The sequence below is a fragment of the Hemicordylus capensis genome, chromosome 13 (assembly GCF_027244095.1).
Source record: "Hemicordylus capensis ecotype Gifberg chromosome 13, rHemCap1.1.pri, whole genome shotgun sequence".
In the NCBI taxonomy this organism is placed as follows: Eukaryota; Metazoa; Chordata; class Lepidosauria; order Squamata; family Cordylidae; genus Hemicordylus; species Hemicordylus capensis.
The window spans coordinates 6160876-6186072 of NC_069669.1; the positions used below are offsets into that span (position 1 = coordinate 6160876).

The 25197-nt window shown below is 44.9% G+C and overlaps 1 protein-coding gene across 2 annotated transcripts in view; it reads left to right on the forward strand.

Moving 5' to 3' along the window:
- The window catches only part of PDXDC1 (pyridoxal dependent decarboxylase domain containing 1), a 41408-nt gene that overhangs the window by 5523 nt on the left and 10688 nt on the right, over positions 1-25197 (forward strand). Inside the window, exons 2-15 of one of the 2 annotated variants that reach the window (XM_053276349.1) lie at positions 11292-11365; positions 11709-11774; positions 13009-13092; positions 14683-14829; positions 16721-16910; positions 17899-17967; positions 18653-18731; positions 19440-19524; positions 20736-20784; positions 21733-21834; positions 22789-22914; positions 24104-24154; positions 24529-24592; positions 25103-25179. In XM_053276349.1, the coding sequence (XP_053132324.1) occupies positions 11292-11365; positions 11709-11774; positions 13009-13092; positions 14683-14829; positions 16721-16910; positions 17899-17967; positions 18653-18731; positions 19440-19524; positions 20736-20784; positions 21733-21834; positions 22789-22914; positions 24104-24154; positions 24529-24592; positions 25103-25179 (1263 nt within the window). Of the gene's footprint in view, positions 1-11291; positions 11366-11705; positions 11775-13008; positions 13093-14682; positions 14830-16720; positions 16911-17898; positions 17968-18652; positions 18732-19439; positions 19525-20735; positions 20785-21732; positions 21835-22788; positions 22915-24103; positions 24155-24528; positions 24593-25102; positions 25180-25197 lie in introns of both variants that reach the window. The other variant, XM_053276348.1, reaches the window with a different exon arrangement.

Genomic DNA, 25197 nt, shown 5'->3' on the forward strand with positions numbered 1-25197 from the left:
TGCTAAGCAAGGTCCACCCTGGCTTGCATTTGAATAGGAGTCTACATATGTGCATTGCAAGGTATTCCCCTTAGGGGATGGGGCCATTCTGGGAAGAGCAGGAAGGCTCCAAGTCCCTGACATCTCCAGACAGGGCTGAGCTAGACTCCAGCTTGCAACCTTGGAGAAGTCACTTCCAGTCTGTGTAGATAATACTGATCTAGATGGACCTGTGGTCTGACTCCGTATAAGGCAGCTCCCTATGCTCCTAAGAGGTTTCATTTTTATCTTCCATGAAATGTCCCTTTTGACTTAAAATTTAGAAGATTAAAAGATGTTTTTGAAAGCAAAAAACCACCACCACCATGTCTTAATTGTTTTACTCCCCCACCCCCTAGCAGCTTGATGGGCTGGGGGTGGAGAGTTATTGCATGTTAACTGTTAGATGCTTGAGTGCACCCATGACTAGGAGCAGCAGAACCACACAGGGAAAACCTGAGTCATAACAAGAAATAGGCTCTAGGCTTAGTCAAGAAAGATCACAAGCTATTAAAGGTTGCATTTATAAGTTTGGCTTCTGCGTTCATGCAAATCTCTTGATGCTTTTGATTGCATAATTGTCACACAAACTTCCTTGCACTTTGAGAAATATGTGTTGTGCGTTTTAAAACAGGATGGAGCATACTTCCTGAAAGCTTTCTGGAGTGTAAGAGCAGAAAGGAATTTCATTGGACTTGCTTTTGCTGGTTCTTCCTTCTTTATTGTGTTGGTTGCTATACTTTCAATCATATAACACAGGGGTTCTACTTCTAATTACTTCTAGCCAGTCTTACTGAAATTAATGTGGCAAGTTTGCTTTTGTTATTTCAGTAGGAGTACTCACAAGTCTCTTAGTCTGGATGTAAGCTGGTGACTGGAGTTTCCTGCCTCATAACTGCAACATTTAAATGTGTGTGTGTGCACACACTAAAAATGTCTGTGGGGTACCAAGCTAAAGGTTTGCAACAGAAGGGGTACATTGGTTTACAGAATGGTTTACACTGGCTGCAGAAACTAGCACTTGTATTACCCAGTGGTTTCTGTAAGTAAAGTAAAGTGTGCCATCGAGTCGGTGCCGACTCCTGGTGACCACAGAGCCCCGCGACTGTCTTTGTTCGAGCCCCGCGACTGTCTTTGTTCGAGCCCCGCGGCTGTCTTTGTTCGAGCCCCGCGGCTGTCTTTGTTCGAGCCCCGCGGCTGTCTTTGTTCGAGCCCCGCGGCTGTCTTTGTTCGAGCCCCGCGGCTGTCTTTGTTCGAGCCCCGCGGCTGTCTTTGTTCGAGCCCCGCGGCTGTCTTTGTTCGAGCCCCGCGGCTGTCTTTGTTCGAGCCCCGCGGCTGTCTTTGTTCGAGCCCCGCGGCTGTCTTTGTTCGAGCCCCGCGGCTGTCTTTGTTCGAGCCCCGCGGCTGTCTTTGTTCGAGCCCCGCGGCTGTCTTTGTTCGAGCCCCGCGGCTGTCTTTGTTCGAGCCCCGCGGCTGTCTTTGTTCGAGCCCCGCGGCTGTCTTTGTTCGAGCCCCGCGGCTGTCTTTGTTCGAGCCCCGCGGCTGTCTTTGTTCGAGCCCCGCGGCTGTCTTTGTTCGAGCCCCGCGGCTGTCTTTGTTCGAGCCCCGCGGCTGTCTTCGTTCGAGCCCCGCGGCTGTCTTCGTTCGAGCCCCGCGGCTGTCTTCGTTCGAGCCCCGCGGCTGTCTTCGTTCGAGCCCCGCGGCTGTCTTCGTTCGAGCCCCGCGGCTGTCTTCGTTCGAGCCCCGCGGCTGTCTTCGTTCGAGCCCCGCGGCTGTCTTCGTTCGAGCCCCGCGGCTGTCTTCGTTCGAGCCCCGCGGCTGTCTTCGTTCGAGCCCCGCGGCTGTCTTCGTTCGAGCCCCGCGGCTGTCTTCGTTCGAGCCCCGCGGCTGTCTTCGTTCGAGCCCCGCGGCTGTCTTCGTTCGAGCCCCGCGGCTGTCTTCGTTCGAGCCCCGCGGCTGTCTTCGTTCGAATACAGGAGGGGTTTACCATTGCCTCTTCCCACGCAGTATGAGATGATGCCTTTCAGCATCTTTCCTATATCGCTGCTGTTTGATATAGCTGTTTCCCATAGTCTGGGAAACATACCAGCAGGGATTCGAACCAGCAACCTCTGGCTTGCTAGTCAAGTCATTTCCCCACTGCACCATTAGGTTTCTGTAGCACAGGGATTGTGTCCTTAATTGTGATTTGTGAGTACGAACTCCTAACGGAGCAGTGTGATGTTTTGGGTTACTCCTGGAGTAGAGGTGGGGCTAATCGCCCTCCAGCAGCAAATGCACTGAAAGCAGACTGCACTTGCCTCTCTGTAAATAATGAGTACCCCGAATGTTGGGGGGCAATATGCTAAATCATTGTAAACCGCTTAGAGAGCTTCCAGCTATAGAGCGGTATATAAATGTAAGTGCTATTGCTATTGCTATTGCTAATATCTATTTCAATAAACTATTAATATTCCTGATTCTATTCCACTGCCTTGTCCTTGCATACCACAACTCTTTCCTCTGGATTCTACAAGAAGGAGGCTGGATTAGAACACCTCCAAGGACCGGGAGACCTCCCGGTATAAAATTCTGTGATTTTATGTACACACTTTGATCAACCTTCAGAGGTTTTCTGCCATGTTGTTTGCGAAAGATTCTTTAGAAATCTGTTTCTGTTCAGCCTCAGTTACTTTGGTGTGCTACTGAAAGAAGAGCAGCTGTTAAATTGCAGCAGAAAGCTATTCTGTGGTCACCAGGGAGCTGGGGGGAATAATTGTATGGGTTCAATTAGCCATCCTTCTTCTCCCTCAGTCATATTTATCAACCATGTTTGTGTGACTATATATAGCATAAATCCAAAAGTCACAAACAAGTAATTCCTTTGCTAGGATCGACTAAAAATAAAAATTGATCAAGCTTTTGAGTTCTCCAGAACTCTTTTTACTAGTGTGGTGTTTTATGGTTAGGCTCAAAAGAGCAACTTCTGTTAACTTTGTTTCAAGGTCACATGAGACACCCAGCCAGAGATGTGGGGTTGAAAATTTTCTTTCGAAAAAATTTCCATTTCTGAAAGTCATTAGTTTCATAAAATAATTAGTAATAGTGAATGGATGCTAATGCAATATAGGGCAAGCTTGGCAACTTCAAGGTGGTAATTAATGATGAACATTCTGAATAACATACATGTGCGCCTGACAAAAATACACATGCAGCATTCACCCCGCTGCTTCCAAAGCATGCTACTTTTGTGCAAGAGCAGAACCATTTTCTTCAATCTCCCCCTTGCTCCAGAATCCCTCTTTGACCTGCAGAAACATGTCTCTGAAGGCTGTGTGACTCTCGGGTACGTGTTTCTGAATGAAAGAGTAGGTTTTTAAAAACGTATGCAAACTTTATGCAAGTAAGAAAACAGCATGGGGAGGCGTGTGTGTGTGTGGTGGGTGGGAATTCTGGAAACTGTTCCAGAAAAAATTCATGAAAACCTTTTCCAGAAAGCCTCCATATTTTCACCTGGCCATACTCTTTATTTTTCTTTTGAGCTTTTGTGTTTCTGTGTTTGTGTACACACACACACACAGAGAGAGAGAGAGAGAGAGAGAGAGAGCCTCTGTATTGGAACCACTCCTGGCTTTCCAAGTTGCTGTCAGTATATGGAGGCTGCTTTTTAAGAAATATTGTGGTCTTCCAGTCAAGGTAAAGCGTGCTGTCGAGTCGGTGTCGACTTCTGGCGACCACAGAGCCATTTGGTTGTCTTCGGTAGAATACAGGAGGGCTTTACCATTGCCTCCTCCCACACAGTGTGAGATGATGCCTTTCAGCATCTTCCTATATCACTGCTGCCCGATAGATGTGTTTCTCATAGTCTGCAAAACATACCAGTGGGGATTTGAACCAGCAACCTCTGGCTTGCTGATCAAGTTATTTCTCCGCTCTGCCATTAGGTGGCTCTAGGTCTTCCAATAGCAGGCATGAATCGTTCCCTTAGCTAAGCAAGGTCCACCTTGGTTTCCCATTCTCGTGGTTGAATACATGTTAGCATTGTCTGCTGTAATATACAGGAGGACATCGTTATTTGTGGGTCTAGCATGTATTTGCAACTGAGGTTGATCTGTTTATTTGGAATGATTCCAATATATTTCTGGTCCTTATGCTGTAAAAATGAAAACAATAGCATCTGGAGATTTATTGTATTTTAAATCCTTTCCTACTGTTGTTTGTGGTGATATATGATAAGACAGAAAGCCATTTTGATTAGAGAAACTTGATCTCAGTTACTGGTTCTGAAAGATGCAAAAAAAAAAAAAAGAAGTGAAAAATAAGTTGCCAGTCGCACTTGGTTGGATACCCGCTCACGTGTGATGTCTGCTGATATTGTGTGAGATTGCTTTCTTAAAATAAAACCGTGATACAGTATATTATTAGGTCTCTCACCTGATTAAAGAATCATTGTGGATTCTTTGAATTCTCCTAGGTTAATGAATCCAATTTCCATATGAATAAGAACAATTGCAGTGGCAGAAAAGCATCCTTTTGTTTTTTTAGGACATGAAAACAAGCCACTATTTCTGGAACCAAGATTTCAAACAAACTAGTCTGTTGCCATTAGCAGTTATGTGTAATATCTGGAAATAACTGGGCAAAATGTCTCATCGTTTCCACTGCTTCGTGATGTCTCATTGTTTCATGAAAACCTGCTTTAGTGCCATACCAAGTCCATGGCTTCTGACTCTTTGTGACTTCTTTTATTACCATAACATCCTGGTAGTTTTTGCTGCGGACATCTGATAACCGATCTTTAGGTAAACTATTCCATGTGACAAGGAAGTAGGAGCAAGTATAAAAAGATACGTGTATATAAATAAATAAGGACACTTTTTTCCTATGGCGTGAGCACTGCACTGTTCTATTATTTTTTTCCTATGTGTACTGTAATAGAAGGTGAGACGGGTGTGTCTGGACAAAGGTTGAAATAGAATGGGATTTTGTTTCTGTGTATGTTCTGATAAATCTATCAGATTGGGGATATTTGTGAGGAGGAGAGCTGGTCTTGTAGCAAGCATGAATTGTCCCCTTTGCTAAGCAGGGTCCAGCTTGGTTTGTATTTGCATTTGGGTGGGATTACTACAGGAAGATGCTGAAAGGCATCATCTCAGACTGCACGGGAGATGGCAATTGTAAACCCCTCCTGTATTCTACCAAAGACAACCACAGGGCTCTGTGGGCGCCAGGAGTTGACATCGACTTGACGGCACAACTTTGCTTTACTACATGTAAGCGCTGTAAGATATTTCTTCAGCGGATGGGGCTGTAGCACAGTGAAGGAGCATCTGGTCCTCGGCAGCATCTCCAGGAAGTGCTGGACTGCCTGGAACCTTGGAGAGCCACTGCCAGTTAATGTAGACAGTAATATCCTCAAAAGTCTTCTCCAGCACCAAAGTTCAAAAGCGTCAATAATTTTTCTATCTTGCTTCTTCAAAGTCCCGCTTTCACATCCATAGAGTGTCACAGAAAAAACCATTGTCTGAACGATTCTAATCTTTGTAGGTATAAACACATCACAGCATCTAAATATCCTTTCCAAGGCCTTCATTGCAACCCTACCAAGTGCTAGTCTGCGGCGTATTTCTTGACTGCTGGATCCTTTACTGTTGATGGTCGATCCCAAAAGACAGAAGCTATCCACCACTTCAATGTCTTCATTATCTGTTCTGGGACTGGTTGATGTACCCGTTGTCATTAGTTTAGTCTTTACATTTAGTTGTAGTCCCATTTTCTCACTGTGCTCGTTGAAGCCAGTCATTCAGGTTGAAGGCAGAGGTACGCTGAGCTTCAGCCAATCAGGAGCCAGAAGGGGGGGGGTCTTCACCTTCCTTCCTTCCCCCCCATCTGCAGTGGACCCTTCTCTGAGCATGTGTGGGCTTCAAGACTGGGATCTTCAGAGGGGAAACAAATAGTGTGGCTCTAGCGTGGGGAGGCAGGCGGACTCTGAGACTCCCCAGGAGCCCTTCAAGTACCCCTAGGGGTGCTGGTATCCCCTCTTGGGAACCCCCCGAGTTAACTGAATAAATATTTTTTGGTTCTTGAGGTCATCATGGCAACAGCGCTCCTAGCCTCAAAGACTGATGCGGGGTGGGGTCGTATTATTTGTACATTTCTTAAACACAGTTGGCAGAATCTGTATTTTTAACCATGGTGTGCTAAATGGAGAGCTGTCTTTCCCTCCCAGTTAAGCCGACTTCAGAATTCAGAGGCATGTTGTATTTTAAGACCTTCCAAATAGGCTTTGAATAATTTATTGTGGTGGAAAGCTAATGGAAGCCGATTTAAAATTTTACTGGATTCTGTCTTCTGACAGAGGCACTAGCAAAATCCTTGCACATATGGCAGCATAAAAATGTGTGTGTGTGTGTGAGGACAAAGCTCTGAAAATATAAATTTGCAGCTTAATTGCAACAGCTCATTGGGCTGCCTCTAGTTGTTTAGCATCCTAATGCAGTGATCTGTTTCTAGGCACAGAAGAGCTGATATGGCCACAGGGCAAATGCTCTGCTCATGTCCCTGGAGAGGACTAATCAGAGGTGTGCATTTTCAGCTTTGCCTTTTTCGCCAGGGGAGCAGCCACCATTATTATTATTATTATATACCCCACCCCTTCAGGGCACTATATAATATAATTATTATATAGCCCACCCCTTCAGGGCACTACTGCTTACAGCATTAATAATAGTGTAAAGGTAAAGTTGTGCCGTCGAGTTGGTGTTGACTCCTGGCGACCACAGAGCCCTGCGGTTTTCTTTGGTAGAATACAGGAGGGGTTGACCATTGCCATCTCCCACGCAGTATGAGATGATGCCTTTCAGCACCGCCCTATATCGCTGCTCTCCAATATAGGTGTTTCCCATAGTCTGGGAAACATCCCAGCGGGGATTCGAACCAGCATCCTCTTGCTCCCTAGGCAAGTTACTTCCCTGCTGCGCCATTAGGTGGCTCAAATAATGTTGTAAGCATTTTTAAACAACCTCAGAACAGTGGTACATCTGCTGGTAACCTCCAGACTAGACTTCTGCAATGCGGTCTATGTGGGGCTGCCTCTGTATGTAGTCCGGAAACCATAGTTGGTCCAGAATGCAGCAGCCAGGTTGGTCTCTGGGTCATCTCAGAGAGACCATATTACTCCCGTATTGAAAGAGCTACACTGGCTGCCGATAGGTTTCCGGGCAAAATAGGTTATAACCTTTAAAGCCCTAAATGGCGTGGGCCCTGGGTATTTAAGAGAATGTCTTCTTTGTCATGAACCCCACCTCCCGTTGAGATCATCAGGAGAGGTCTGTCTGCAGTTGCCACTGGCTCATCTGGTGACTACTGGCTTGTCAGGTGACAGGCCTTCTGCATTGTTGCTCCTGGGCTTTGGAATGCGCTCCTTGCTGAAATAAGAGCCTTCCCATCTCTGATAACTTTTTAGAAGTCTTTAAAGACACATCTGTTCACCCAGGCTTTTAATTACATATTGTTTTAATAGTTTTAACATTGTTTTATAATATTGTTTTAAAACATTTAAATTGTAATGTTTTAACTCTTTCTGTTATCATTTATTTTGTTTTAACTAGTGTTTTAACTTTTCTGTTATTTATTTTGCTTTGTTGTAAGCCGCCCAGAGACGTAGGTTTGGGGCGGTATAAAAATACGTTAATAAAATAAAATAAGATAGGTACAATATAAAATAAAATAAGTTTTACCAAATTTAAAAGACCAGGCTAAAAACACAATTAAAATTACCAGTTTTAAAAACCGAAATTAAAAGTTATACGAATGAAAAGCTAAGCACAAAGAAGCCTACCAGATAAAAGCAGAAGACAATATCTTAAGAAGCCTCTCTGAAAAGATGCGTCTTTAGTTGTTTCTTAAAAACACTGAGGGAGGGAGCAGGCCGAAGCTCTTCCGGGAGGGAGTTCCAAAGTTGAGGGGCCATTGAACTAGGGAGGACAAAAGCCCTGGCCCCGCGGGTGTTTGGGGACCGCCTGCTGGCTCTTCTCCCCCCCCCCCGCCATTCACATTGCCAATCCAGTATGGAGTTGCCCCATCCCTGTGAGATCAGGTGGCCCGCTTATGGCAGGCCTGTTCTCAATTGCAATGGGGGCAGCATACTGGCGTAGTTACCTCTTCAGACAGCTCCGGCATGGAACTGGGTAGGTAGGTGCTGGCGAGCAGGAACTGGGGATGGGGGGTGGAGGGGGCTGTGCACGTAGGAGCTGGGCTGCCCCCACATCTCTCACCCCAGGATCTTCCTGGTAGAGCCACTTCTTTGCATACGGAAGGTCCCAGCTCCTCTCCCTAGCAGCATCCCCAGGTAGGGCTGGGAAAGACGCCTGCCTGAAACCTAGGAGAGCCGCTGCCAGTCAGTGTAGACCAGGGATTCTCAACGTTGGGTCCCCAGATGTTATTGGACTTCAACTCCCATAATCCCCAGCCCCAGTGGCCTTTGGTTGGGGATTATGGGAGTTGAAGTCCAATAACATCTGGGGACCCAACATTGAGAATCCCTGGTGTAGACAGTTCTGAGCTAACGGGACCAAGGTTCATCTCAATAGAAGGCAGTTCCCATGTTCCCATGTAAATCGATGCTTGATCTCCAGGCGTGAGGAGTGCTTCCCCACAGAGTTCAAGGCGAATCACTGGCTCCTTTGGGAGTGCCCGTTCTGCCCTCTGCTCTGAGAGCCTTCTTGACAAATGCGGGCAGATCACAGGCGAAAGCGCTCCTGCCTTGTGCAATCAAGCGGCGTATTGCAGCATCCGCGAAGTGTCAGCATCCTTCTAATCTCTTTGCTGTTCGTCTTGAGACTGGATTGAAATGCTGAAGGCTAAAGTAGCGGAGTAGGAAGCCGTGTGCGTCAGTTCCCATCTTGTGAGGAAAGTGGGGGCCTGCCGCTTGTTCAGTCTGACGTCTAGTCTCCTGCTGGCTTGTTCTCTGGCTCAGATATGTCATGGTTATTGGCTCAGCCGTGCGCTTTCATATTTGTGCAAACATTAATGTTTCACCTTGAAGTGCCTCTGGTATTATATACCACCTGGTAATCCAAGATGCACACCTCTTTACTCTGTTTTACATTTGTTGTGTGTTAAACTGCGTGCACCGCCTAGAGATGCACATATCAGGTGGTATATAAATATGATAGATAAATGAATTCATGCTGAACCAAACATATAGTTGCCATGGATGTATTCCAGGGCTGCTCAGCTTCGGCTCTCCTGCAGATGTTGGCCTACGAATCCCATAATCCCTGGCTATTGGCCACTGTGGCTGGGGATTATGGGAGTTGTAGTCCTGCAGATATTGGCCTACAAGTCCCATAATCCCTGGCTATTGGCCACTGTGGCTGGGGATTATGGGAGCTGCAGTTGGGGGCGTCAAAGCTGAGCAAGCCTGATGTGCGATGCTGTGTGTGACCATATCCATTTTGGAGCACTTTGCTTATGATGCTCATGTAGCGGCGTGTTTACAAGGCACTGTTGCTGGAGGGAAGAGAGACAGACCAAGGCCAGGGAGGGTGGTTGAGAGAGCTGCTAGCTTAGCAGTGCAGGAGCAATGGAGAGGTCCGTCACCATGGCCGGAGGTTTGCTCTGCAGTGCCACATGTGCCACGTAGGCAGTTGGCAGTGGCGGTTGTGTTTGGATATTTATTTATCAATCATATGTTTATATCGCCTCATATGTAAATCTCTAGGCCGTGTACAAATCCCAACATCAAAATCATAAAAATACATAAAACACATAAAAACAAATAAAATACATAAAGCACGATAAAAAATAAATAAAACGAATTATTAACATTAGTAAAATTCTAATTAAAAGCTTGCGAGAACAGGAAGGTCTTGAGGGTCTTCCTGAAAACAAACAGAGAAGGAGATGCTCTTATTTCAGCGGGGAGCATATTCCAAAGCCCTGGGCAGCCACAAAGAAAGCCCAGTCTTGAGTCACCATCAGACAAGCTGGTGGCAATCACAACCGGACCTCTCCAGAAGATCACAAAAGGCAGGTGAGTGCATGACAGAGGAGGCGCTCTCTTAAATAGCCTGGTCCTAAGCCATTAAGTGTTTTCTAGGTAATAACCAGCACGTTGTATTTCACCCGGAAACATATCGGCAACCAGTGCAGTTCTTTCAAAACTGGTGTTATGTGGTCCCTTCGTGTTGTCCCAGAGACCAATCTGTCTGCCACATTCTGTACCAATTGTAGTTTCCAGACGAAGTACAAAGGCAGCCCCACCTAGAGTGCATTACAGTAGTCAAGACTGGAGCTTACCATTATATGTACCACTGTTTGAAGAAAGGGCTCATGTGGAAGGTCTGGAAAGGGTGCTCAATTTTTAGCAGCTAGATTGTGCATTGCCTCCCCTTGGGAAACGACACATTGCCAGTAATAAATCACTACTAGACTGGTATTGATCTGTTTGGGATGTTGCATTAGTTACTAAATTGGTCTGTTTTAGACGTGCAAAAGAAAAGAAGGATGCAGGCAGATTTATTAAGAGATGGGTGTTGTTTATGGCCCAGTGGAATATGAAATTGAATACTTATTCCTTGTTTTCCCTTGGATAATTTCTGCTTTGTTACCATAAGAAGTAACCACATAAAACAACCCTGCTTGATGTATGCTGTTTTGGTTTCTTTGGGGTACTTTAAAGCAGGGGCAGACAAACTTGGCCCTGAGCTGCTGTTGAACTACAATTCCTATCATCCCCAGTGGCTGGGGATGATGAGAGTTGTAGTTCAACAACAGCTGGAGGCCACGTTTGCCCACCCCTGCCATAAAGCCAGAATATGTCTAAGGCAAAGGCTTCAAGGTCTGGGGAAGTGGAAGATTTGATCCTCTCCCCCCCCCTTTTTTTTTTGTAATTTCTGCAGTGATTTATGTGAAGTATTTAATCAGCCATTATATATGGTGTATCCTGGGAAGCCTTTGGGGCTTTATGCCAATTTTGCATGAGCCGATACCTGGTTCTATGTTACAAGGAAAGGAGCCAGTTTTTTTAGTTTCTGCCACCAAAGTACCTGGCAGGCTGATACAGTCAGTCTCATTGTTCTGAGTCAATGTTTGTGTGTTGGAGTGTCCCGTGAATTTTTCAAATGTCATTTTAATGACCTAATTTTTGAGTCAGATGTCTTTTGTTATGGCTATGGCTGAACAAATAATCTGATGGGTGGATGGATTGATAATATTTTGGTGTATAAAATGAGCTGGTAGTTCATACAACAAACACCAGTATTTGTTTGTTTGTTTTTTTAAAATAACAGATGGTTGACCCTACTTTAGCAGAAATGGGAAAGAATCTGAATGAGGCCATGAAGATGCTTGAAGACAATCAAAGGTACTTACCAAGAATACCCTGCGTAGACCCCTTATTTCGCCCGGCTCTCACTGGAATAAGCTGACCGCTGCTGAACCTTCTTGCTCGGAATTCCTTTTTGTCCCTCCACTTTCAGTCAGCACACATCACATCCATTTGCTTTATTTCTTAACATAGTCAATATTAGTCCCTAGTTAATAATAGCTCATTTTGGTGTTTGAATGTAATAATTCTTTTTCTTTCTTTTTTAAAAAATAATGTGGTGGGTTGTTTCCCCCCGGAAATCAATCTGTACTGGGAATTCTGTATGGCACAAGAAAATTTCAGAATACAAGTAATCCATACTGTTGTATGTTCAAAGTAGGAAAATGGAGGAAGAAAATGAGAAGAAGTATACAAGGAAGGATATTCCTGGACCACTTCAGGGCAGGTGGGTAATGTGCCCACTGAAGAGTGGGATCAGGTGTTTCCTAGCATCTTTTCAGGTTCTTCTGTGAGGGTGTGGCCTCTGAAAATCTGAGTCAGATCAGGGAGGGGCCACAGTTCAGTGGCACTTTGGGGACAGGGATCCGTTTTATTTATTATTTCTCTATGTAAACCGCTTTGGAAAGTTTTGTTGAAAAGCGGTATATAAATTTTTGTTGTTGAAGGGAATGTACTTTCGACACAAAACAGCAACAACAAATAATTATATACCGCATTTCAACAAAAGTTTCCAAAGCCGTTTACATAGAGAAATAATAAATAAAATAAAATGGCTCCCGGTCCCTAAAGGGTTCTTTAAAAAGGAAAAGGAAACATAAGATAGACACCAGCAACCGTTACTGGAGGGATGTTGTGCTGGGGGTGGATAGGGCCAGTTACTCTCCCCCTGTTAAATAAAGAGAATCGCCATGTCAGAACGGTGCTTCTTTGCCCAGTTAGCAAAAGGTCTTGGGTTCAATTCTTGGCATTTCAGATCTCCAGTCGCAAGAACTCACTTGTGGCTGAACTCACTTGTTCAGGGAAGGAGTGTGAAGAACCTCTCAGGAGGCTGAGAAAAGAAGCAATTGCTGATTTCTTTTTCCATGTCCTTAAAATGCTTTTGTGAATCATCCTATTACATTATAAAACTATAATATACATTACAAAGGAAGCTGCCGTCTCCTGAGTCAGGCCATTGGTCTATCTAGCTCAGTATTGTCTGCACTGACTGGCAGCGGCTCTTCACAGTTTCAGGCTGGAGTCTCTCCCAGCCCTACCTGGAGATGCCTTTCTGCATGCAAAACAGATGCTCTTCCACTGAACTATAGCCCCATCCCCTAAGGGGAATATCTTTCAGTGCTTACATGTCGTCTCCTGTTCAAATGCAAACCAGGATGGACCCTGCTTAGTAAAGAGGACAAATTCAATACATTGTCATTTCAAAGTTTAGGGAAAGGATTGTTTGACGGGGCAGTTCCCAACTGCAGATTCCCCAGATATTGTTGGACTACAATGCTCATCAACCCTTGCCATTGTATTCCAACGGCGTCTGTGGACTCAAGGTTGGGAACCCCTGGTTAATGGTATGGTGTATTTCTAGACAAGCTCATCAAAGCCACTAACAAATTAACAAAACTTGTAGTGCTTTCATGCTTTGGTGCATTAGACGTGCCTAATGTTTACTTTCCTCCTTTTTCTAGTGGACAAGATATGGTGAGCATTCTTCAGTTAATTCAAAACCTTATGCACGGAGATGAGGAAGAGGAATCCTTGCAATCTTATCGGTAATAATTTAATCAGTGGTGTCCTGACAGCAGCAGAAACAAAATGCTACATTCTGCCCACATGACTATACAGATTCTCTTCCACTTTTTTTTATTTCATGTTTAGAATATTAACATTCATAAGCTTATCTAAGCCTCTTTCCTTTTTATAATGCAAAACAGCAGATGGAGTGACGTCCTGCTTCTCTTCAGTCAGACCTGAAATAATCCCACGTCTTTTCAGTGGGCATAAAGGAGCAACCAAGAGCAGGACGAGAACTAATGGGTTGGAATTGCAAGGAAGCAGGTTTAGGCTAGACATTAGGAAGAATTTCCTAACTTAACGGCTGTTTGATAGTGCAACAGCCATGATAGGCTCTCCTTCACGGGAGGTTTTCAAACAGAGGCTGGATGTTCATCTTTAATATTATTATTTATTCAATTTCTATACCAGCCTTCCAGAAATGGCTCAGGGCGGTTTACACAGAGAAATAATAAATAAATAAGATGGCTCCCTGTCCCCAAAGGGCTCACAATCTAAAAGAAACACAAGACAGACACCAGCAACAGTCACTGGAGGTACTGTGCTGGGGGTGGATAGGGCCAGTTACTCTCCCCCTGCTAAATAAAGAGATTTAGCTTTTATAATTATTAGTTTTTAGCTTTTTAAATAACTTTTAATTTGCAACTAAAACTGTAATTCTAATTGTGGTTCAGCTTGGATTTTTAAAACTTAATTTGGTTAATTTTATTCTGATTTTACATTGGAGCTATTTTATAAATGTTGTGGGCCGCCCCGAGCAGTAGTGTACTGTAGGGGCGGGGTGTAAATATTTTAAATAAATATCAGGGAAGCCATAGCAGATGCCTGCACTGAGCATGGGGTGGACTAGAAGACCTCAAAGGTCCCTTCCAACACTAACATTCTATGACTCTTTGATTCAGTGGAATGCATTATAAAAATGAGCAGTTGCTTGGATTGGACTGAGAGAGAGATTTCATAGAAATATATGTCAAGAGTCTGAGAAACCTAGAATAGTCTAGGTTTGTGTATATACATGATCTTTATCACCTGAGCCTGATCGCAAGCCGTAGTACAGTATCTTATGTCAAGGCTGTAGGGGTGTGCACGGATCCGGTTCCATGCACACCTGGGAGGCTGGTTTGTGCGGCTTTAAGGCGTGAGGAGAGTGCTCTTACCTCCCCCACTGCGTTTCCTCTCCTGCACTGCTTTAAAAAATGATGGCACGGGGCAGCGCTATACCCTTTTGCCACCCCGCGCTGCCGTTGCTTCCAGCTTTACGCTGACCAGTGCGGCAAGAGGGTATACAGCCACCCCGGGGCCAGCATTTTTTAAAGCAGCGCCAAAGTGGGAAATGTGGCGGGGGAGATAAGAGCACCCCCACACACACCTTAAAGTCACCCCCACGTTCGAACCGGTTCGAACACGGGGGTTCCGAACCTGTTCGGCGTTCCTTGACTGGAACTCTGAACAGATTCGTGCACATCCCTACAAGGCTGTCCCGAACTAAGTTGGAGATTTGCTGAGCAAAACTGAGATGATGATTTGTATATCACTGGTGGTAATTCTAACGTATTTCTGCTTTGCAGACTTCAGAACGTTGGAGAACAGGGTCACATGGCTTTGTTAGGACATAGCCTGGCAGCTTATATTTCAGTGCTGGACAGAGAGAGGTTGAGAAAGCTGACGACCAGGATCCTTTCAGATACTACTCTGTGGCTTTGCAGACTCTTCAGGTTTGTCTACTATTCCACTTTGTAAATAACGCTGTTTGTTTGTTTATGTCTTGCTCTTCCTCCAAAGAGCCCAGAGCAGCGTACACGGTTACGTTGATCCTCACAACAACCTTATGACATTACGTTAGGCAAGGATGACCAGATGTTGTTGATTACAGCTACCATCATCCCCAGCTGCCGTGGCTGCTGGCTGGGGGATTGTGGGAGTTGTAGTCAACAACATCTGGGAATCCATGTTGTACAGAACACTGGCGACATCTGAGCTGGTTCGTTCAGCCCTCACAGGTAATCGTGGTTTGTTTCTAAGCCAAGTCAGAAGTACAATTCCTGGAAGGCTGCGGCAGAGCCCATGCACTCCTGAGGCCTGGGGGCTTTAACGTCTGAACTGACCCAGTTTTTAAACAATCAGTTGGAAACTGGATATGGATTGATGTGGTAGGCCTAGGCTGTGAGGCAGATGATACAAGGAAGGGCTTGCATGCCATATGCCTCTTAATACTAGGCTGTTCTTGGAAATTGAGTTCCTGTCATTTATGTGCCATTCATAAAAGTAGCAGTGTCATGCATTTTACAATGGAGTGTATGCCAAAGTGCAGTATCTCTCTGACTTAATATGTAACATATTTATTTCGAAGGGTTTCCTTTTAAAAAAATTTGTCAGGTATGACTTCATTTTGCAGAAAATACATCTTTCTTTGAGGTCTGTCTTTGAGTGTTCATTTTTTAATTTTAATATTTTATTAAGTTTATCTTTTAAAGAATCCTATCCACATGCAACTTTGTATAAAGTCTTAATAACATTTCTCAATCCCCTTCGTCGAGTTTGCTAATGTGATCACAACAGATGAAACAAATCTCTAGCATCTTATGTGTCTTATTCTACCAGTATTCAATAAACATAATCTGATTTTCCACAAATTCATTAAGCTTCTGTCGACCTTCTCTCACCCTTGTATAACTTGTATGTTTTGCCATAACTGCATAATCATATTACCATGAGCCTTCAGAGTCAGGCGGTATATAAATAATCAATATTGGCTATATGATTGTATAATTCTAGTAAGGCTTGCAGTTTGCAAGCTTTCCTCCTGCATTACAAAACTACCGTACAGTCTCCCTTCACTCATTGCTAGTTAATGCACAGAAGGGTTTATGTGTTCGAAAAATATATCTGTACTTCCAGCACTTAAGCTCTCTCGTGTTTTTCTATTTCTTAAGCGGTTCTCTTGCAAATCTGACACAGATTGAAATACAGTGAACTGAAAAAATATATTTGTTGCTTCAAGGAAAGTCCAGAATTCCTGTCTCTCAAAGTATCCGAGAAAACTGCCAAAGTTTGTTGGAAGGTATCATTCCTCCTGCTTTTCCAATGGAGGAGTTTCCCCACGTTTTTTGGCAAATTAATCAATTTCTCTGGGATTTTCAGTTTTCCTGGTAGTCTAGGCAAAGTCTGGAACCTACCTGTAAAATGGCATGTTTCTATCTTTTGTGATTTGGTCTGGGAGTTTCATCTGAGTAAGTGAGACCTAAGCAGAGCGAGAGAACATCAATCTTTGAGTGTTCTTTTGCCATCATTAATGCTTCTATAAATTGTCTCTTCCTCTTCTTAGTGGGGGTGAAAAAGAGAAATGCGAGCTTCCAGGAAAAATAGAGATCTGTGGGCAAGCCGTATCTGAGTCTTATTCTGGAGCTATTCAGTGTTTTAGAGTAATCAAGTTATTCAATACTGTTGTGTATCTATTTTATCTGTGCAAGGACAATAACCGTTTCCCAAACGTTCAGAGCAGAAGATATCATTATAATGGCTTCCTATTTCTGTGATGCAAGAAAATGGGCACCTTTTTTCTTTCTTTTGGTGAGCTCATATTTAATTAATGACTTCTCTTAACAGATTTGAAAATGGGTCAGCGTATTACCATGAAGATGATCGTGAGGGTCTGTTAAAAGTCTGCAGGCTTGTGATTCACTTGCACTACGAAGATTACACCACTGAAGGTTTTAATGTGCTGTATAATAAACAGCCAGTGATCTACATTAGTTCTGCAGCCAGAGCAGGCTTGAGCCAATTTATTTGCAATCAGGTAACGTTAAAGTTGTGGAATCTTTTATTTGTGTGTAGAACTCTTGTCATTAGTGGTGGCATTCATAAAGTTGTAGGCCAACATCTGCAGGAGGGCCGAAGTTGAGCCCTCAGGTGGTCTAGGTGGTATCGCTGTTCTTCTTGCTTGTTTCCTTAGTCTAGGAGCATAGGAAGTGGTCTTACATTGAGTCAGAGCATTGGCCCATCTAGCTCAGTATTCTTTGCACAGACTAGCAGTGGCTTCTCCAAGGTTGCAGGCAGGAGGCACTCTCAGCCCTGTCTTGGAGATGCTGCTAGGGAGGGAACCTGGAACCTTCTGCATGCAAGCAAACAGGTGCTCTTCCCAGAGTGGCCCCATCCCCTAAGGGAAATCTCTTACAGTGCTCATGCATGTAGTCTCCCATCCCACTGCAAACCAGGGCAGACCCTGCTTAGCAAAGGAGACAATTCATGCTTGCTACCAAAGGCCAGCTCTCCTCCCTGAGACAGATTTATTGGTTGCATCTACAGCTTGGATTTCTTCTATTCTGGAAGTCCAATCGGTGTGCATGGGGGGTCATTCTTCCATCCAGGCACTGGCCAGCCCCAACTTGCTGTGAAGCAGTGGCTTTTCCGCCTTGTTTTTATGTTTGCTGCTTCCACACTGTGGCCTACCACAAATCTATTTTGAAATACAAGCCAAACTGCTGGCAAACAGCCTTGCTACTGAGCTTTACTTTTCTTACGTTTTTCTGAACATTGGAAATAGCAGAGCTGCCGGTTTGGCAGTGCAGCCGTATTGCACACTTCTGTGTGTGTATCGGAAGATGCTCGTTCGACACCCACCCGAACCCGTTGCTTTTTAAAACCGTTGCTTTTATTTATTTGTATCTATGTAAACCGCTTTGGGAACTTGGGTTGAAAAGCGGTATATAAATATTCGTCGTGTTTGTAAAACAACAGAAATGAGCAAATGAAGCTAGAGTGACCCTTTCCGTCTCCCCCTGCAGCTTGGCCTGCCCCTTTCGTGCATGTGTCGAGTGCCTTGTAACACCATGTTTGGCTCTCAGCATCAGATGGTAAGTCGGACAGAAAAGCGAAATGTTGCCGTGCGGACAGACCAAGCTTACCTGATGCCGAGTCATGCCAAGTATGGTCTACTCTGACTGGCAGTGGCTCTTCAGGGTTTCAGACGGATGTTTCCCAGAACTGTCCGGGAAATAAGAGATGGCTGCCCAGGATTGAACCTGGGGCTTTCTGCATGCAAAGAAGCTGCTCTTCCATTGAGCTACAGCCCCAGCCCCAAAAGAAAAGTCAGGGATTGAACCTGGAACATAAGTAGCTGCCATATACTGAGTCAGACCCTTGGTCCATCTAGCTTAGGGTTGACTACACAGACTGGCAGCGGCTTCTCCAAGGTTGCAGGCAGGAGTCTCTCTCAGCCCTATCTTGGAGATGCTGCCAGGGAGGGAACCTAGAACCTTCTGCATGCAAGCAAGCAAGTGCTCTTCCCAGAGCAGCCCCATCCTCTAGACCCATTCAAATGCAAAGCAGGGTGGACCCTGCTTAGCAAAGGGGACAATTCAGGCTTGGTAAAACAAGACCAGCTCTCCTCCTTGGGTCCTCCTGGGTCCTTCTGTATGCAAAGCTAGAGAAGATGGGGGAATTGAAACCAGAACCTTCTGCATGTGAAACATGTTCTATCACTCTGTCCACGTCCGTTTACGTACCTAATGAACTTTTACCTCGTGTGCTTGGCGACAGGATGTTGCTTTACTGGACAGACTGATTAAAGAGGACGTTGAGTCTGGAAAGCTGCCAATATTACTCGTGGCCAATGCTGGTAGGTGCCTTCAGCAGTTAAAAGAGAGGTCCAGGTTGCATGAAGGATCCTGCATGCATACATCCCATTCAGATTGTTTTGCCCGTGCGTTGGCATCTCATGACCTGGGGGAAAGGCGCATTGGATGGGTTGGGAGAGAAGATCCAAAGTTAACGGAGGAGGAGAGAGATTGAGGAGGAGAATGACCTAAGCCAGCACTCTTCAGACTTCCTTTCTCTGTGACTCAGTTGAAGGCAATTGCTTAACCCTGCAGCCAAAAGAATAATTTCTTTTCATAAGAGATGCTGTAACATCACAGTAGAGCATGGGATTCTCAAACTTGGGTCCTCAGGTGTGGTTGGATTACAGCTCCCTCTGGCCAAGAACTTGTGGGGATGCCTTGTCCGACAATAGAGGCGGCTGGTCTGTGTGAGGAATTGGCTCCTTCCCAGGTGTGTGCTTAACTGCTGCTCTGCCAGAGTGCAGGTCAGAGAGACACACCTGTGTAGTCACCCTCCAAAACAGGATGCTGGACGAGTCCAGGAGTTCCCAACCTCGGGTACCAGATGTTGACCTTCAGCCATTGTGGCAGCAGGCGGTGGGAGTTGTAGCCCAACAGCATCTGGGGCCCCCAAATTTGAGAACCCCCGACTTGGGAGAAGTGTTGAGTGGTTGTAGCCATTAATGGCCGCCATTTTTAGCCTTGGCTTTGTTTCCCTTTCAATACAGGTACTCCAGGAGCCGGGCATACAGACAAGCTTGGGCGACTGAAGGAACTCTGTGAGCAGCACAACATGTGGCTCCATGTGGAAGGGTATGTGACTCCGTTGTTAGAGGCCCTTTTTAAAGCTGGGTCGAATCGCTGTTTGTGACGCCGACCGGCAAAAGCGAAGCTTGCATGCCCAAAGGAGTCAGCAAGGTCTTTCCGTCTGTCCTAGTGTTCTCTGTAACAGGGATTCCCAGATGCTGTTGACTGCAGTTCTCAGAATCCTTGGCCAAAGGCCATCAACAACATCTGGAAACCCCTGTTACGGGGGACACTGGTCTGACCTCTTCTTCATCAGCTCCCTACCATAAATTACAACCCTGTGTTTAAGAAGCGAGGCATTTATGTAGGTTTTACTTGTGGGTTACATTTGTATCCCCAAAGAAGTCCTTTTGCCCCATTCTCAGGACCACCCAAGTGGTTCTCGCACTGTTTCCTATCCAAGGACTATTCAAGCCAAGGTCTGTTTCATAGACAGCACTCTGGAGTTGATTTATGTAGACACCTACGACAGGCCTGGAACCCATGGGCTGCAATTCCAAGGAAGCAGATTTAGTTGGGACATTGGAGAGAATTTCCTCACTAGAAGAGTTGTTTCTAATAACTAACTTCCTCAGATGCAGGGTGAAAGCAAGGATACTCAGTTATTCTGTTTCTGAGGAAGTGGGTTACAATCCACGAAAGCTCATGCATTAAATTATTAGTCTAAAAGGTCCCATCCTCTTCCTTTTAAAAAATCTATATAAATGACTAGCATAGCATAGCCCCAGGGGCGTAACTACAATAGGGCAAGGGGAGACAGTTGTCTGGGGGCCCACTGCCTTGCCCGCCCCCAGAGGCAAGTCACATGACTGACTCCCCCAGGTGCACCCCCACCCAGGCTTCCTTCATTTGTATTCAACCTCCGGAACTGATGTGAGTGTTAAGACCTGGAGCTACCAGAACAGCATGTCTTTCTCTAGTACCATTACATGACTTGCATCATCCATGATTTAAAAAACCTTTTAAAAAATAAGGTGTGTGTGTGTGTGTGTGTGTGTGTGTGTGTGTGTATATATATGCGCTTTTTGTTACCACTATTCAGCCTCATTTAAGATTTCTTTACTTCATGAGCTGAGCTTCAGTGAGGGGGGGCCTCTGGGCCTATTCCAACCTTGCTATGCCCCTGCATAGCCCATCTATTTTTAAGTTATCCTTTAGTGGAAGGAAAGCTGTTCATATTTAAACTATGCTAAAACTGGTCCATTTTCCCCCCTCAGGGTGAATTTGGCCACTTTGGCCTTGGGCTACGTGTCTTCCTCTGTACTGGTAAGTTTGTATTTGCATAAATGTCTGTTTGGTGAGGCTTCTTTAATGGCAGTTGCAATACTATACGAAGTTCAAGTTGCAATTCTGAGAAGCTTCGTATATAAGATAAAACCAGTGGCTGGCTACTAGGCTAAATTATTCAGTAATACTGCTCAAGGGTTACTCTAAATACGACTTAATTTCAGAGGTGTTCTTTTAAAATGGTATCCGTCTCAGTCAGTTTAGTGGAAACATAACACAATGCATGGGAGATGCATCAGATTCCTGATATTTGGAGGAGGCCATTGGCAAGTGCCTACTTTATTTTAGGGGAGCATTTTTTTACAATTTGTAAAAATAGTATGTAACCAAAATATGAAGTTCTAGGATTGTACAGTTGCTAAGAGTAGGAATAACATAGGGACATAGGAAGCTGCCTTCTACCGAGTCAGACCATTGGTCCATCTAGCTCAGGATTGTCTACACAGACTGGCAGCGGCTTCTCCAAGGTTGCAGGCAGGAGTCTCTCTCAGCCTGATCTTGGAGATGTGAGGACGGAACTTGGGACCTTCTGCATGCGAGCATGCAGGTGCTCTTCCCAGAGTGGCCCCATCCCCTAAGGAGAATATCTTCCAGTGCTCATGCATGTAGTCCCCCACTCAAATGCAAACCAGGACAGACCCTGCTTAGCAAAGGAGACCATTCATGCTTGCTGCCACAAGGCCAGCTCTAGACCAGCACCAGCTCAAAAGATCTTGACATCAGTGTTAAGAGGTGACCCCATATATTATAGATTACTCTCTCTTCATGTGCTCCTCCTTGTCTTCACATTTCTCCTCATTCTCCCTTTCCACTTTGTATGAGGTTGTCCGCATCTTCCTTGGACACTCTCTACCTCTCCTTAGCTTCTTTTCTCACTCTGTCGTACTGTTTGTAGTTGCATTAAAAAGTGTGCTTTCCTTTCTGAAGGCAGCCACCAAATGTGACAGCATGTCCCTGACTCTGGGGTCCTGGCTGGGTCTTCCAGCAGTGCCTGCAGTGACCCTCTACCGACAGGAGGATCCGTCTCTGGTAGGCTCCCTCATTCAAAGATGTGCTTGCAGTCTGATCCAAAGACCTACGGTGCTCATGCCAAATTCCCGCATAGGCAAACGCTTCCTATGTTTCAGTGTCTGTGACAGCTTTGTTCACGGAAGCGAATGTGGAAGCCCTTGCTTAGTTGAGTGGTCACGATCTGGACTTGTTACGATCTAGTCCAAGGTTGTTCTTGATCCTGGCCTGCCCCTTTGTTGCATGAACAACGCCCAAGCCTTACAATCAACAACCATTATACTCAAAATACTTTTCAAACAGAGCACATGGTTCCCCCCTCCCCAAGTCTGGTGTTCCATTGTCAAAACCGTATGCAGGAGACCCTAGTTATTTGCGGGTTCTCCATCTGCAGTTTTGCGTATCCACGGTCAAGTCACAGGGACCCGGTTTCTTTATCCGTGGAGTGAAAATTGGGCTATTTTCTCCCATCCGCAGTTCCTGATTGGCCAGAAATGATTTCTTTTAATGATGCCTGTACAATAATGTGAAAATTTTACCATTTTGTAACACAGAGCCGTTTTGTGGCTCTCAACTCCCCCCCCCAAAACAAACAAACCAAAAAAAGGTCAAAAAATGGAGGGTTTGGGAGCATAGCTGGAAAGCAAGGTACTGTGCTTATTTCTGCCCCTCTCCATTTTATTGTGATTTCCAGCACACTTTAGTGTGCTTAGGAACCTAATCTCCGCAATCCCCATAGGGTTAAGGTTTGTGGTTTCGTTACCCACAGAAATAGGCAGGAACAGAACCCCCATGAATCAAGAGGACCTCCCGTCAATGTCCATGACTGTTTCATTTATTTATTGGGGGGTCGGTGAGAGATGCATGTGCCTATTTTCCTCACTTCTAAAGTGTCCTAGCCACCTGTCCTGAATTCTTGGAATGCAACAAGATAGCAAAATTCTATGTAACTTCCTTTAAATGTTGTTGTTCTAGTCTTTAGCTGCAGGCCTGACCTCAAGTCACTCGGTGGAGAAGCTCCGCGCCCTGCCCCTCTGGCTCTCCTTGCAGTACCTGGGACACGATGGAATTGTGGAAAGAATAAAACACGCATCTCAGTTGGTAAGAAGCTGGGATAGCTCGGGTTTGTGTGCCTCTCTGTCACTCGATTATATTCAGTTGCCTACGTCTGTTGTGAAGTTGCTAGCCAGATGAGACGTGAATCAAGCGTGATGCAAGGGACGCCTGGCCGATATCCAAGCAGCGTTCCGTGGACATACCAGGAGGACACGCCTGTGCTGTGGGAAGCTTTCTTACCTGAACTGCATCGGCTGCACAGCAGAGGGGAGCAATACAATACAACAAATATTTATATACCTCTTTTCAGTGACAGTTTCGAAAGCGGTTTACATCGATATAAATAAAATTAAATGAAATTGAAAAATGGCTCCCTGTCCCCAAAGGGCTTGCAGTCTAAAAAAGCAACATAACATAGGCGACAGCCACTGGAGGGATGCTGTGCCGGGGACGGACAGGGCCAGTTGCTCTTCTCCTGCTCAGTAAAGAGAACCACCATTTAAAAAAGGTGCCTCTTTGCTCAGTTAGCAGGGGAGCAATTGTGACCATTTGCACTGCTTTCAGAAATGTCCTCTGTCTCCCTGAAATATGTCCCTGAGGGCCGCATAACCCTCAGGCACATATTTTGGGGTGACACTGGCCACTTCTGAAAGCAGTGCAAATGGTTGAAACCCCACTCTCAGCGGTGTAGGGTGGCAGGTTCATACTCCTGGTACTCTTTTTCCCCCCTCCAAGGTCTCAGAAAGGATGCAAAGCCCTTTGCTTTCTAAAAGGAAACAGTACACTGCTCTTGCTATTCCAATGGTTTGTTATATATCTGGATCTCAAGCGACAATTGATTTGACCACTCTTCCTGTCTTCTGTTACAGGAGGATGTAAACGGCATGTTGGACTAGATAGGCCTTGGGCCTGATCCAACAAGGCTTATGTTCGTAAGAAGTATCCTCCACCCATGGCGGCTGATAATTCAGACTGGTCTTCTGGGTGAATAATCACATGAGGTTCAAGCTCTGTAGGATTAGAGAACTCTCCTTGATTTCTTGTAACAGAATTCCCAAAATGATTGCATCTCTCTAAACAGAAGAGGTGTGGCCATTTGGGTGGGTGTGGCTGTGGGGCGTGGCTATGGGGGCTGCCATGGAAAGCGCCTGGACTTTTGAATATGCGACCACACTACTGCCCCCTCCCCTCTTTCTTTTTAAAATTCTTCCCCTCATTTCCCCTTATTCTTTAGAGTCACCGACTACTGGAAAACCTGAAGAACCAGGATTTTATTAAAACTTCGGTAAGTTTAGCCTTTGCCACAAGAAAAGCGTGTTGTCTCAATTTTAAGGAAAATGCCTGTCCTACGGGAGCTTCCAGCGTTGCTTGATTGATTGTCTGCCTGTCTGTCAAGGAGACCTGCTGGCATTGTGTGGTGCTTGACTGTGTAGGAAAAATTGCCCAGTGTTTGGGCAATTTAACTTTGTCCATATTAACTGAGTTGTGGATTCAGGTTGACCATCAGCTGTTTTGATCTTGAGTATCTTAGCTCAGTTCTAATTTGAATTTTAAAACTGAGTCAAGCTAATGATATGGTTCCCCAAGGAGTTAATTGTTCATACAAACCCTTAGGATGTAGCCGCAACACTAACATGCTCTTCAAATTCCATTCCCCAGGTCGAAGATGAACTTAGCTCTCCTGTGGTGGTCTTCAAGTTTTCCCCAGAGCTTCCCCATGTAGGTGAGTAATGTGTAGAGAATATACATTGACTTCTCAAGTATATTGAAAAAGCTAGTTCTCATGTTTCAGGTTAAACATACAGGGTCACTCCTGGCTATAACAAATGTGCACACTTCTCGGAATTATTGATACATACATTTAACTTCAAGACAGATTCCTGAACTACAGAGCCCTCTCAGATTTGGTGGCATATATTATCCCTTTTTATCATTTGCACCTGCTCTCAGAAAAAGAGCTCGCTTTTTTTTGGTAATCACAAAAAAAAATTTGGCAATCACAAATGTGTCATCACATTTCCCATGCATCAGACCTTGAAAGAGTGGCTTGATTTCAGAATGGAACCTCCATAAATTATATTTTTAATAAGACTCCTGAAGAGTTCATATATAAAGTATGTTTATAGCCAAGAAAATCTTTGCTTTGAATAGAGGGAGTGAGCTATGATGAATGAATGACTTCTTAGTCTCTGCAGCATTAATTTTCAAGTTTCTTTTTTCCTTTTAAATTTAGATCAGATGTTGCACGCTGGACAGGCACCTTCATTAACTGGCAATGAAAGATACATCTGTGATACTTTTAATCAGTGGGTAGGTATGGGTGTATTT